The 14,827-nt window shown below is 42.4% G+C and overlaps 2 protein-coding genes across 2 annotated transcripts; one reads left to right on the plus strand and one right to left on the minus strand.

Moving 5' to 3' along the window:
• The first annotated feature begins 4,208 nt into the window (after window positions 1-4,208).
• On the plus strand, window positions 4,209-10,019 carry LOC127771322 (WAT1-related protein At1g68170-like). The gene is made up of 8 exons (XM_052297212.1): window positions 4,209-4,384; window positions 4,785-4,856; window positions 5,625-5,687; window positions 8,391-8,507; window positions 8,796-9,051; window positions 9,150-9,308; window positions 9,414-9,565; window positions 9,673-10,019. The coding sequence occupies exons 1-8, from the start codon at window positions 4,239-4,241 to the stop codon at window positions 9,815-9,817; spliced, it is 1,110 nt and encodes a 369-aa protein (XP_052153172.1). The 5' UTR covers window positions 4,209-4,238; the 3' UTR covers window positions 9,818-10,019.
• Window positions 10,020-10,117: 98 nt separating this feature from the next.
• On the minus strand, window positions 10,118-13,517 carry LOC127770838 (uncharacterized). The gene is made up of 4 exons (XM_052296621.1): window positions 13,067-13,517; window positions 11,171-11,484; window positions 10,682-11,089; window positions 10,118-10,376 (listed from the first exon to the last, which is right to left on the minus strand). The coding sequence occupies exons 1-4, from the start codon at window positions 13,515-13,517 to the stop codon at window positions 10,281-10,283; spliced, it is 1,269 nt and encodes a 422-aa protein (XP_052152581.1). The 3' UTR covers window positions 10,118-10,280.
• Window positions 13,518-14,827: the final 1,310 nt, after the last annotated feature.

Here is a 14,827-nt window from a genome sequence, read left to right on the forward strand (position 1 = left end):
GAGATTAAACCGAACAAGGCCTATTGGAAATTAAACATGCCATGTAGCTATAGAGTAACTCTGGGTGAAATAATTGTACAAGCTTGGATGTGCAATGATGCTTTATAAATGCTACTACCTCCTTGTACAAATGTACGACGAACCAACGTCAAACGTAAAAAAATGGAGGGAGTATTTACTTATGTTGTTTATATGTATTCTCTTGTGGAATCTCTTAGCATGTAGGTTCAATGTTTCCTTCTTCTTAGGGATATTGTTTCCCACTTTGTACTTTGTATGTAGTTTGTTTGTGTGAACTACTCCTTAAACCATAACCAATTTTAATTTTTAAGTTCAATTTTATAATTAATTTTGTTCATTGCTTCATCAATCAATCTTTTTTTTGATCCCTAAGAGTAATATAAGTACAAAAGTTTGTACTGAATTATGGTCGGAGGAGATAACTGACCTTTAGGGACATACATGAAAATCATTGGTACAGCTACACGAAGGCCTTTTTAAAAAAGTTTTAAGCCCATGGATCATCTGCTACCATATGGAGTATTTTTCAGGACACATTCCGTGTAGTTTATTCGGCCCAGATTCCACCAAATCTCTTATTAATGGTGCAAAGTTAAAAATAAAACATTTGCTCACAATCATAAAAGTAAAAAGGAAAAAATAGACAACATGATTATAAGCCATAATCATATGAGAATAAGTATAATGTCTACGAAACACTCTTCCCACCTTTAACTAGTATTACGTGCCTGGTTCCTAGAGCTTGCTGGAAGTAACAATTGCGCCAACGTCACCTGTCGACCTAGCTACTTCTAAATGATCGCCATCAACCTTATATCGTAACAAGTTCAATAACTTGCTACGTAACCCCACCCCCCTCCCATCTAGATGAAAGGGGCTCAATACCGAGGACCTAGAACTCCGGTGAACCAATCACCGTTTGTTACTAATCCACAATCATTGAGGAGAGGGAGTGGACCTATGGCGTTGACCAGATCCAATCTCACTTTGACTTGCCATAAGGAGAAAGCCATATAATAGAGAATCCTCCAAGAAGCCTTGGACCCTCGGTTTGGAATAGTTCTCCCTCACAGTTCTCCTCATGCACCATTGTCCGACAGTTGAATAGAGAACACACTAGCTGGATATCACAAAGTTGTCACGATTCTTCCTTTTTACCCCTACGAGTTAATTTATATTACAATAAAACTTGTGAAATTCAGCCTCTTGTTATAGGTGGAATTCGTTTATACCTCGCGTACATTGTGCTTCTAAAATTCTCACCAATTAATTACTACATTCGTCATCCGTTATATTTTGAGACGGAGAAAGTAAATTTTTTTATGTAATCCTTGTATCTCTGTAACCTTTGTTCTTAGCACAGCTAATTTTGTCCGTTAGCTGTGTACATTTTTTTTAGAGGAAGCTCTGTGTACAGTTGGTTTCTTGCCTACCCGTTTCTTTCCAGGCCGTACGTGAAAGTTGCAACTCATCTATATATCCTCCATTTGCACGCAAAAAGCACACATACTCGCACACGGTTCCTCTTTCGTCTTCCACTAGTAGCATTTTCTATTTATGATCGAGTGAATTCATCCACAGGTAGGACTTTCTCTTTTGTCTCTAGCCTTAGCTAAAAGTATAAGAGCCTTATCTTTTCGTTTATACTTATACTTATCAGCTAAAATTTAAATTTTTAACCTTAAATTTAAAGATGATTTTGGATTCTTTCATCGAAGTTTATTTTTCAGCCTTCGTTTTTAGATCGCTAAAACATATATAAAAGTTTTATTCACAAATTATTTTTCGTTTACAAATATATCGTTCGGGGGTGTAAGATCGATCGAGCAGTTTTTTTTTTTAAAAAAAAAACTTGAGTAAGCTAGCTAGGCAGGTGGATGTTGTACTGTACCGGTGTTTGGTGCCTGACGATTTAATGCGAAAGCTAGCAAGACGACCAATCCTTCCACCCTGCTTTTGTCGCCATGGATGATGGTACTACTTAGATGACGATCACTGATATTTTGTCCCAGCTCAAATTTTCTACGTGCTCTATTCACGGATATTGTTTATGTCTTATGTCTATCACGCCATGGATGGAGTACGAGTACCAGATATTGTTTGTCTAGTACTGATGATAGTTTCTAGCCATGCATTGCTTATCATCTTCAGGCCCCAATTGATTTTTACGAAAGACATAAAAATTTAAAGGATTTTAATCGTTTAGAAAGAAACTACAATAAAGATCTTTGAAACAAAATAACTGAATCATATCATTTCCTTTATAACTCCTATGAAATAGATAATCCTACGAATATTTTGAAAGAAAGTTAGCGAAAACTTCAATCTCTTAAAAGATACTCCCTCCGTTTCAAAATGTTTGACACCGTTGACTTTTTAGTACGTGTTTGATCATTCGTCTTATTCAAAAAAATTTAAGTAATTGTTTATTCATTTCATATCATTTGATTCATTGTTAAATATACTTTCACGTACACATATAGTTTTACATATTTCACAAATTTTTTTAATAAGACGAACAGTCAAACATGTGCTTAAAAAGTCAATGGTGTCAAATATTTTGAAATGGAGGGAGTATTCATTTTAGTCTTTTTCTCTCACCCGATTTTTGTTTTTCTTTTACCTAATCAGACTATAATTCTTATGCTTTTCTGTGTTGTAGATAATCCTACAAATATTTTGAAAGAACGTTAGCGAAAACTTCTATCTTTTAAAAAAATATTTATTTTAGTCTATTTCTATCACCCGATTTCTGTTTTTCTTTTACCTAATGAGACTATAATTCTTATGTTTTTCTGTGTTTGTACATTTATATTCATGTGTTTTTTGTTTAAAAGAGCACTTAGTTTTGTAGCTACAGTAACATGCATTCTCCCATTAAATGTTGGCCGGTCACCAAAACGGAATCGAGCGTCATGCCACAAGAAGGAAGCCGGCCGGAAGCGGAGTAAATGTGTACGTGCATCCATGGACTTCACCTGTGGTGCTAGAGCGTACGGTGAGAAAAACCGGGTGAGATGTTTTTTTTTTTTTGCGATGAACAGGGATATATTACTCATGCTCAGCACCCAACAGGTGAGTGATAAAATTATAAGCCAGAAAGTGGTTAAAGCCTCGCTACGCCCTTTATAAGCCAGGGCATGGCTGACACTATTTTGGTTACGGTGAATCTTCATGATAACAATATCCCTATTCCCAGCCATGAGGTGCTTTATCTCCCTAGCTAGGAAAACTAGCTCTGATCGTTCCTCCTCCTTTGACTGGATGAGTTGAATTGCCTGTAAGCAGTCAGATTCTATGATGAGATGGTAACAGCGGCGAATCTAGAAATTTTAATTTGTAAGCCTGAGCAAGCCTAAGAAGATATAATCATGCATTTCCCCGCAAAAAAAAAAATAATCATGCATATAAATCCACACAACTACATATAGATAGGGTTATATCTTAGTATGGGAGACTTAGGCTGTGTTTGAGAAAGGGGAGATAGACTTAGGCTGTGTTTGTGCAATCTATCTCCAGTCTCCCAGAACAACGCTGCCTTAATATATTGTTGGTTAGCCTCTAATCACTTTGCTAATTGCCTTATTAATCAAGCAGGGTACGTGCTAGTACAGAGGGCGGAGCCCGGGCAAGTGCCCGTACGTGGTTCCACTTCCGCCCCTGGATGTACACTTGTACGTGCAGTCGTACGTGCAGAAAGCTGGCTGCCCATGCGTAAGATTGCTCATCTCCGCTAGCTTTGGCTAATCGCCCCCACCCGCGCGCGCCTCCGCCCGCGCCGAAGCCACAAGAAACGTGTTTGCATGCAAGGCCAGGCCAGGCCAAGCAAGGCCGCGCGCGCGCATCAGCTCGCGACGCGAGCCACCTGTGCCGCTGTGTGCGCGCGCCGCCTGGCGCCACGCACGCCACCCGGCGCGCGCGCACGCCATGCACGCGCGCGTGGGGTGGAAGGGTGAACTGGAGAGGAGAGCGGCGTCGCACTCGTGAAAACCGAAACGAGACGAGACGGGACGTACGGCTTGGCTTTGCCTACTACTGCTGCTGCTGCTCTGCTCTCTCTCGTGAGCAAGCGTAGTAGCCTCTCGCTCTCTCTCTCTGTCTCTCTCTCGCAGTCGCAAGAGAGGAGGGAGGAGCGCGGGGGGGGGGGGGGGGGGGGGGGGGGGGGGGATTGGGGGATGGGAGGGATGGGGAGCGAGTCGGGGAGGGCGGTGGCGGCGATGGTGTCGCTGCAGCTGCTCTTCTCGGCGCTGCAGGTGTTCATCAAGCTGGCGCTCAACGACGGCATGGACGCCCGCGTCCTCGTCGCCTACCGCTTCATGTTCGCCGCCACCTTCCTCTGCCCCATCGCCTTCCTCCGAGAGAGGTCAGGTCACATCCCATATACTACTACTATGCCCCCACTACTGTCCTCACCAGCTGCTTTCTTGCTCTTGTTCTTCTGGGGGAAAAAGAAAAAGCTCGAATTAATTAATACCGGAATGCATGATGCATGGTGTGTAGTGTATACTTGATGATTGTTAGTGTACTGTTTGATAATCTGATGTCTCACATGATTATTAGTGCTTTCGTTTACTTGATCGATGATCATGGGCTAGCTTATTGAAGTTTAATTACAGTGCACTTGATGTCTCAGAGTAGACTAAGCTTGGTTAACGATCAAGGGTTTCTTAAAGTTTTCTTCTTTCTTGTTCATAAATGTAATTTTCTTTCTTCTTTATGTATTAGTTACGTGCTTGTAGTTCTAACTAAAGACTAGCTCTTAGACTTCTACAACTAGATCGATCTGGCCTTGCTGAAAAACCAAGCGAACTACTCCCTCCCCTCCGTTTCACAATGTAAGTCATTCTAGCATTTTCCACATTCATGTCTAGATTCATTAACATCAATATGAATGTGGAAAATGCTAGAATGACTTACATTGTGAAACGGAGGGAGTAAGATTTTATCTGAAGTCTGAATTGATCTCTCCATGTAAATATCCAATGATCTTTTCTGGCTTGCTTCTTTAATTTGTACTCTGCTTTCTTATTTACTTGTACCAACTATCTTACAATTTATAGTCATCTGAAATTTTCTTATCTTTCTTCTGTCTAATTTTGCACATGACTTATCCTTAGTTTGCAGTGCTGATTAAATAGTATGCAATTTTTTGCTGTCTTTGTTGCAATTTTAGTTTATGTCTAAAGAGATCCAACTAGGTTTTCTGGACGTTTTCTGCATCATGTAAGGGGTTCAACAATCCATTTCTAGGCCTAAATATAGAATTCATGCTGATCTCATCACTAACAAACATATTATCTGAGTTGTTGGCTGTTAATGTGGTAGTTGAAAATGATGAGTGGTTGAAAATTATGACTAGCTATACTGAAGTAGTAAAGCAAATATTTTCTTTCTTTTTTTATCATCCTGCGGAATAAGAATGAAGGAAAAGAAACCATTTTAGAAATTCTATATGTAACATATAAACCACTCCAAGATTAATAGAACATTGAGTAATCATGTATTTGACTTTTACATGGCGAGTTAAAGGCACATTGCATCTAACGACTTTTATTTGTTTGTTAGATTCTGCAATTAGTAATGAAAAATGTTCTGTTGTTCAGGAAGAAACGACCGCCTCTAACCATGAAGGTGGTGCTGCAACTATTCTTGTGCGGGTTGTTTGGGTAAGTACTTGCTATTATAATTCCTAAGTTAAACTCTTATTTCAGAATTTATCTTTTTGTACAAACAGGTCAATAGCCCCCCCCCCCCCCCCCTTTTTTTGCTTGTAATTGGCTCTAACTGATGTTTTTCAACACAACTACATGTTAATTCAAAGCTTCTTTATTAGAAGCTCTGTCATGTTGAAGGTATATAAAAGAAAAGTCATGTTGATTGATCAGAAACAGATATCGAATATATATGAGTGTTCACTTTTGCTTCTTTATGTTTCCATGAAAAAAATAAATTATGTGTTGTGCATTGGTGAAAGGCACTTGCTTCATGTTAATCCAGTTATTAGCCTTACTGTGTAAGTGGTAATAGAATAATGAATGTTTATCATTTGACAGCAGTGTGCCCCCAATTCACCATAATACTGCATTGCAACATATATGGTATATCAACTCTTAAATATTTCTTGGTACTCCGTAAATATTTTTCCAGTGATTCTGATAACCAAAGTTCAAATGCAGAGTTTCATAAACATTTGTGTAAAATGGATATATTAGTAGTCAGGAGGTTCAGGGTCTATGTTCATATTTCCTTGGTACTCGCTATATATTTGACTAGGAGCCAAATGAAGATCTTACACTATGTCAAAAATTGAATGGCCGAGTTGCCTCAACAATTTTATCCAGATGTAAAATCTTGAAACAAACGAGAAATTTATAAACTACACCAAGAATAATAAAACTTGAAAATTACTTCCTTCAAAATAAATGATGCATTTACCAATTATTTTTTCTGTATTAGATGTGTTGATCACAATAATTTTTGTGTCCAACTGTATACACGAGGATCATGTTGATCTCGAAGCCATCACCTTAGAGCTGGTCATGAAGATATTAGCACCTAGCATATTGGTCCTCAAAAAGGTTTATAGAACATAATTACGAATAACTAGATGACATCCTGCACGTTGCAGCAGGAATTTTTGTGCCGCGGCAGGAATTTTTTGCATTGCATAAAGTGCGATGGTTACATGAAATTGGAACTAAAGAAAAAAAGTATAACCTTTTAGAGGAATAGAATAAAGGAAATGGGGATTTTTATTAGGTACAAACAACCAAGTGGTTGTATAACTGCTAAATCTGGACACAAAGTGAAAATCACATATAGAAAACAAAAAATGAAATTACTTACTTTCATTGATCAAGAATTATTCTAACAAAATATATGCAGGCATGTAGCAAAATGATTAAGTCCACTAGCACGGACTATGAAAGACCTTGATCAGATTGGTGGTATTGGGCTGTCTAAAGACGAGGCTTGAGGGGATTAATCCAATGGTGAAATTCTTATGGTGATGTGGCTTCATGTGGTTCTTGTTTTATAACAATAAATGACTTTTAGTGGGTACCAATTATATAGGAAGTAAGGATAGGCCCGCACGACACATCACAACAATTTCCCTTCTAAATTCCATAGGAATTGCCACACTCTGACTACCCATGAATCATGTTGAATTCACAATTCACATGGTACGCACAGGTTGTCATGAAGATGGTAATTGCTGGACACACTCATCAATTTAGGGGCATCATACTACAACTTGTGCTCTACTAACACTAGATTTCAGCAAAGGTTGGTATACGCATTCACTCCCTGGGAAATTTTGGTTGTTACATATGGCCTTCGATTACATGTTTATGTTTCAACCAATCAATTAGTAGACCACTGGCTTACATTTTGAAGCTATATCGAAGCGAAACAAGCTTAACATGGTTTCTGATGGCTAAATTAATCACGCGCTAATGGACCGTTCCGTTTTCCGTGCGCACTGTTCCGGTTGGAACACGCTGGAGCGAACACAGCCCAAGTTATGTCCTTGACAACCTGGCTAGATTGCCTAATTGGGATAGGCATAGTCAAGGCGAACTGTTATCACAGAAAAGCTTTGGTTAATTCAAAATATCTCCGAATGTGGAAGGGTCCCTTTGTTGTGCAATATGCTTCATCTTGAACGGCATTACTTACCTTTCAATGTTTGTGATTTCCATATAATTTAGTGTAGTACTCATTATATTTAGGAATTTAAAGCTTCCGGTTGCTCAACCAAAAATTCAATGAACATCTTTAGTACAGTAAAAGTGCATGACAGCATGAGATCCTCCGTGCAATTAGTGTGGAACACAAATCCTATCTTACTATAAAGTTATAACCCACTAATTCTAAAGCTCAGTATGCAAATATGCCACTTCATCATCCACTAGCAATAATTACATATAAAACTTATGTAAGCATGCAATATCATCTATAATTCATTGAATTCTACAAATCAACATCCAATCATCTTCCTTCATATTCTTTTTCACATATTTTTAACATATATATCCATATAATACTTAACATATATTCATCCATATAATCAAAGTGTGGGACATCATATTTCATCTACAATTTCATACAAAGTCTACTAAATTTATTTCTCTTAACATGTTTGACAAATCAATTTTATTTGTTGTTAATAACTAATATAATTTTTACTTTTAGCTTAATTATTAAAAAATAGAAGTTACTTAGTAATTTCCGTAGCAAAGCACGGGGAATCACCTAGTATTGAGGATGATATTAACCATGGCTTGGTAGTTTTTCTTTCTTTCTCTTATGTAGATGACTCTGGATAATATGTGCTACTTACTGTTTTTCTGATTACACACTTGCAGATTTTCTATAAACCAGAATCTCTATGTGCTTGCTATAAAGTTGACTTCAGCAACATATATTACTGCTATCAGCAACCTGACACCAGCAACCACCTTCCTTCTTGCTATATTGACCAGGTTATGGATTTACCACTTATAACTTATATGTTTAATTTCAAGGCATACAGAGATACTCCAGCTTATATCTCTGACTATTTCTGTATAATATTATCACCTTTGAATATATATTACTTCAAGAACTGGCTAAAAGTATGTTGAATTTCAACTACAAAAATTATGTAGGAGTATTCTTTCAGCAGCCAGAACAGTTTATATTTTCCGTCTTATTTGTAAAAAAAATATGGATATAACAAAGCCATAATTTTTAAGGGTTAACATTAGTTTCCATACTGAACAAAACAACAGGCTCGAGACCTTAAAACTTAAGAAACCTGCTGGACAAGCAAAACTTCTAGGAACACTTGTAGGTATGGGTGGTGCAATGCTGCTTACATTCTACAAGGGACCAAAGATCATGGTACTCGACCAACTTCCCCATCCCAAATTTGCCCACCTCACTGAAAATCCCCAGTCGCACCCAATATCGACGGGCAATCAAATTATAGGATCATTCCTTGGTATAATCAGCTGTTTCACCTACGCGACATGGCTAGTCATCCAGGTCATAATCTTACACTTAGTTTCTTGTTTCAACAGCACACTCACTCAACTGTTGCAATTCTGCTGTTTGGTATTGATGCATTTTTTTGCCATTTACAGGCGAAAGTGAGCAAGGTTTACCCATGCCACTACTCGATCGCTGCAATGGTGTGCCTCTTCGGCGCACTTCAGTCCACGGTAATGGCACTTTGTGTTCACAGGGACATGGAGCATTGGAGGTTAGGACTTAACATCAGGCTCTACTCATCGGCTTACGCGGTAAGCGGTTCATTCGGCATTTCATATTTTTCATGGTAACAGCATGATCGATCCTTACATTTGTTCCGAGTCTAATGAGGTTAGCACCCTTGTTGATTCAACCAGGGACTCGTAGCATCAGGCTCCGCGTTCCCTCTGCTGTCGTGGTGCCTGCGGAAGAAAGGCCCCCTGTTCATCTCCGTGTTCAGCCCGCTGATGCTCATCTTCGTCGCGCTGATGAGCTCGGTCATTCTCAATGAGGCTTTGCACCTCGGAAGGTGATGCCCACCTTTTTTCTTTCTGGATTCATGCATTGCATTTCAGTGTGTAATGTGGACACCAATTTTCTCATGGCGAGTTCTTGTGTTGTTCTGCTGTAATGCAGTGTGCTTGGTTCTGTCCTGATTGTGGGTGGCTTGTACATGGTGCTGTGGGGCAAAGCGAAAGAGGCGGCTGATCTGTCTGAAGATGAAAATCAGGGCAAGGAATCCATCCCTGTGACCACTGGCGGTGAGAATGAAATGAAGTGAAGAGAGCATTGGGCCTACATATTGCTATTTGACAGAAATGACAGGAAAATATGGTTCTGAATTTCTGATAGAAATATAGAATGTTCGGTTTGGATCAGGCATTGATGTTTCTACATCGATTCATCTCGTGTACTGTGGACTGCTATCATTTGTCTGAATAGTCTGATACTGTTAATCTGTTATTGCCGTGGATTTGCTGCTATTCCCAGATTTGCCTTTTATACCCCGTAATCTTATTAGAGCTGTGAATTTCATGCTACTCTCTTGATCAAGCATTTTTTCAGGAATCTCAGAAAGGGATTCAGTGAACAGAGAACACTGGTCTCTGACAGAATGCATGGGGCTTACTGTTTTTACAAATGCATGGTTAGGACTTCGAGCAATCTACAGAGGAGAAAGCAGTAAACACTAGTGATTACAATAGTAAAAAAGAACTATTACTACTAGTTGTACTTCTACTCTACTACCGGAGAGCCGAAAAGAACAGCATCATGGCGAGAGGAACGGCGAGCTGCAACTGCACCGTCCTGGCTCGAGGCAGGGTGCCCATCCCCACGGCCTGCAAAAGGCGTCACCACCAACCAATGGAGCAAATTGCAAAAGTTCGTCGTCAGTCAGAGAGCGAGCTACTAGGCAAGAAAAAGGTATGATAGATGCAAAGGGAAAAGTGAAAGTAATATGAGCTCGCAAAGATGCAGCAAAAAAGCTCTGAGAAAAGAGGTTTTTGGGGAGTTACAAGAAACTACAAGAAATGAAATGAATCAGATGTTTGCTGGGAATGCCTTGGAGTTTCGGAGGAGGAGATGGCATTGGCATCCAAAGAGGTGATGAACAGTTGTTTGGTTTGGTTGGTTGGTTGGTTACCTGATGCTGTTCTTGGCCGGGGGTTGGCATGGGCAGGACGGTGGCGGAGTCGGTGACGCCGGCGGGGAGCGGCACCGCCGGGCTGCTGCTGATGAAGGCCGTGCTCGTGCTTGCCGCCGCGGCGGCAGGCGACGGCGCGCCGGCGTTGGCTATAGGACCCGCATTGCCTCCGGGAAGCGCGCCGCGCGGGCTCCGCCGCTCCGACGGCAGCGTCGGCATGTCGCCGCCGCCGCCGTCGTCCGACCCAGGCAACGGCGGTATCGCCGGCGCGGGCGCGGGCGTGGGCGTGGTAGCTGGTCTCCCGAACGGCGCCGGCCGCGGCGAGTAGTCCGGCACCACGACGGTCATCGGCACCTTCTCCTCGCCGTAGCCACCGCCACCGCCACCGCCACCGCCACCGCCGAGAAGCTAACGGCAAACGCAACACGGCGCGGTCAGCAACGTGCAAGTGATCGAACACCCAAACCAACACAACACGCGCGCACTCACCTGTTCGACGTACGCGCCGGTGCCCGCGCCGCGCAGGTGGAAGAGCGCGCGCGCCGGCTGCACGGCGGCGAGCGAGCAGCACAGCAGCAGCAGCAGCGGCGGCGGCAGAAGGCGGCGTCGCATCATCGGCGAACTGCCTCGCATATCTTCCTCACTCCTCGATGCTCCTCCGGTGTCCGGTGGTGGCGCTCGTCCGAAACCGCAAGGGGGGAAGGACGCCCGTGACTTTGTAGCGCGGGTGGTGGTGCGTGCGCCGTCGGTGTGCCCGTGTGCGGTGGACACAGCGTCACAGTGCGCGCACCGGTCGCTGCAGGCTACAGTACAGTGCAGCGCGAAACAGCAAAAGAAAGCGACAGTGGATTTTAAACTCTCCAGAGAAACGTTATTACCTTCTTGTTGTTTGCGTATCATTAGATGGTTATGAAAAAAAATAAAAACATGTAGATATACTCTACAAATATACAAGTTTAAATTCAATTTCTACATGTAGTAATAAAAATAGTATTAAACACCTGCATTGAGTATTAAATATAGGCTCCAACTCTAATGGTACATATTGTGACTAATTTGCGAGACGAATCTTTTAAACCTAATTGCTCCATGATTTCACAATGCAGTGCTACAGTAAACATTTACTAATGATGTATTAATTAGGCTTAATAAATTTGTCTCATGGGATTCTGTAATTAGTTTTTTTATTAGTATCTAAACACCCCTACAATCCGAAGGCCAAAGGTCCTTTTCAAAGCAACATATTGGCTACGGTCTTGGACTCAATTACAAAGGTGTGATGAGGACATCAAGCTAATAAAATCTGCTTGTTGACTACTTGAGACAACAGTCAGATAACTTTTTACCAACTTAAGTTGGAGGTTCACCAATAGGATTTAATAATCAATGGGTCTTTGTGTTTGTGTGGTTAATTATTAGCTTGTGTTTCCTTTACCTTACTGGTGTGTGTTTTTTAAGACTTTTTTGTGTAAATTTGTGTAATAATGGGCGGTAGCTTCTTGAGCAAAGGCCGAGATTTTATTACATTATCTAAAAAAACATCCTGTGATACTCTATATAATATTCGATGTGACACGCTGATCTAAACACCCCCTTGATCTTTCTTGTTAAATTTTTTTCAATCTTTTATAGAATACTCCAGTTACCATAGAAAGCGGAAAATGCGAAGCAAAAAGGGGAGGAGAGGACGGGCTACGGGGCTAGGCGGCCGACCGGGCGGTGTGTGTTCGCTGTGCTGTGCGAAACAAAAGGCTGCGACAGATAAAGCGGCTACCTTTTCTCGGGCGTGGTGGCGGCAGCAGCAAAGGAGGAATCCACCGATAATTGAAGCATCGATGGGTGGTGTGTGGTGGCGCGGCCACCGGAGCACGTGGCCTCCAACACAAGCTCCAGATGGTCAAAACCCTTCTCTCTGTGCGTTGCCGTTGTTGCCAGGTTCCCTCTCGATTCGATCGATTGATTGACCCTCCTCTCCTCCTGTGCACAACTGCACACCGCACAGTGAGCCCCTTGTACAGCTTGGGGCTCTATGAAAAAGATGAATCGATGGCGTCGCGACGTGCTTGCACGTATATGCTCTTGGGAATAAGTCTACTTTGCCTCCCTCAACTGATGGGTCCGGTTAAAAAGCACCCCTCAACCGCAAAACCGGATATAACCCATCCTCTAACCTACAAAACCGTTGCAAATCAACTCCCCCGGCAATTTCAGAGGTGGTTTCATCCTACGTGACACTTACGTGACGGGTTGACTTAGTCTTTATCCCATGTGGCATCGACATGTCGCTCACGTGGCACTAAAATAAAAACATACCTAAATAAAAATAAAAAGAAATTTTGGGCACATGTGTCAGTTCTTCAGCTCCTCCCTCTTCCCTCTTTATACTCGATGTCGATTGAGATGGAGAGAGCAGCAGGAGCAGCGAGAACTCGGCGGAGCGACGAGAGCAGCAGGATAGCGGGTTGATGGCAGCATCGACGGTGTTGGTGTCTGGGAGCTCGGTAGAGCGGCTTGGCAGGAGCAGCAGGACGGCGGGAGCAGGGAGAGAGCAGAGGTGAGGAAGTCTCGCCGCCGCCTCCTCTCCTCCCTCCCCGCCGCTGCCTTCCCTCCCGGTGATCCTCGCCAGCGACGAAATGCTCGTCGTTGTTGGGGCAGGGATTGAGGCGGAGGCGGAGAACAAGGTTGGCGTTGGGAAGGAGAGCGGACGAGAGGAGGCAGCGGCAGCGATATAGGGAGCCGGTGAACAGGAGAGGGTGCTGAGCCAGCATGGGGAGTTGTCCCCTTTGCCGAGATCGACGCCGCCGTGCTCGCACGCCGTCTGCAGTGGAGATCTCATCCGCTGACCTAGCCGTCGAACTCGGCGGCCTCCACCATTGTCCTCGCCCTCCGCCGTGCTCCGTCTCACCGCCGCTGCCATCCATTGTCGTCTGCCGGTCGATGCCATCCACCATCCACCTTAGAAAGAAAAAGGTTAAAGAGGAGGAGAAAAGGTAGCTGACACGTGGACCCGAAATTTATTTTTATTATTTTACTCACTGACATGTGGGTCCCATTTAAGGTTTGTTTTAATTTTAGTGCCATGTAAGCATCACGTCGATACCACGTGGTATAAATACCAAGTCAACCCGCCGCATAAGTGCCACGTAGGACGAAACCGTCTCCAAAACCACTTGGGGAGTTGATTTGCTACGGTTTTAAAAGTTGGAGGATGAGTTATACCCGGTTTTCCGGTTAAGGCCTTAAGGGATGTGATTCAACCAGGGTTACGAGATGTGGGAAGCAAAATAGACTTATTTCGATACTCTTATGGCGGATCAATACTATATCATTAGGGAGTTTGGGACTTTGGGTTCGGGCGCAGCACGGCAGTAATCATCTTCCTGATCAAACAGCCCAAAGGAAGAGGAGCCCATGTGTAATCCCCTAGCCCAACTAACCGGCCGGGCCTTTGTTGGGCTTGGCATAGTGTGATGGGCCAGACCAGTTACGACCAAATCCAACCAGGGCCCTCACATCCTGTTTTGAACTTAGGCAGGTTTAGCATAATTTTCTCGTAGCCTCGTAGTATGGTAGTTTGTTCGGATAAGATCACAAGACTGCATGGTTCGTGGTGAATTTGCATACAAGGCCAACAAAAGAGGAGAATAAAATCATGCGAGTAGTCTCTCATGCTAATGAGCCGTTTGTGATTAAAAAAAAGAAAAAACAAATATCGATCCATATGGTTCACGATTACAAATGGGAGGTTAATTTTCTCTAAGAAAACGCTATCATATACTCCCTCTGTATCAAAGTATAAAGCCTATATTTTTTATACAGTTTCAATGACATACTTTGACCATTAATTTATGACATGTTATATTTTTAACAAAAATGGAATATAAATCTAGTGATATAACATGTATAATATTTATCATATATATGGTTAGTATGATTATTACTCAAAATTATCAAGTTTAATTTTTCTTAAAAAGAACGCGCCATATAATTTAGGACGGAGGTAGTATAATTTCCCAATTTGATCATCTCTCAAAATCGATCTACCCGGTACACCCATGCTGCTCCGCCTCGTCCGCCCTCTACTCCGCCGCCATGCGCCGCCGCCGCGAGCTCTCCGACATCGCGTACGTACGCCTCGGCCACCGG

Source organism: Oryza glaberrima, chromosome 4 (genome assembly GCF_000147395.1).
Source record: "Oryza glaberrima chromosome 4, OglaRS2, whole genome shotgun sequence".
Lineage (NCBI taxonomy): Eukaryota > Viridiplantae > Streptophyta > Magnoliopsida > Poales > Poaceae > Oryza > Oryza glaberrima.

Excerpts from the sequence above, each read along its gene's own strand:
- LOC127771322 (XM_052297212.1), top strand. The coding sequence starts at position 4,239 with ATGGTGTCGCTGCAGCTGCTCTTCTCGGCGCTGCAGGTGTTCATCAAG. Across the intron at positions 5,688-8,390 it reads TTCTTGTGCGGGTTGTTTGG|ATTTTCTATAAACCAGAATC; the intron begins GTAAGTACTTGC and ends ACACACTTGCAG. Across the intron at positions 9,052-9,149 it reads CGACATGGCTAGTCATCCAG|GCGAAAGTGAGCAAGGTTTA; the intron begins GTCATAATCTTA and ends TGCCATTTACAG.
- LOC127770838 (XM_052296621.1), bottom strand. The coding sequence starts at position 13,517 with ATGAGATCTCCACTGCAGACGGCGTGCGAGCACGGCGGCGTCGATCTC. Across the intron at positions 11,485-13,066 it reads TCCATCTCAATCGACATCGA|CCTGCAGCGACCGGTGCGCG; the intron begins GTATAAAGAGGG and ends ACTGTACTGTAG. Across the intron at positions 10,377-10,681 it reads CCGGCCAAGAACAGCATCAG|GCCGTGGGGATGGGCACCCT; the intron begins GTAACCAACCAA and ends CGCCTTTTGCAG.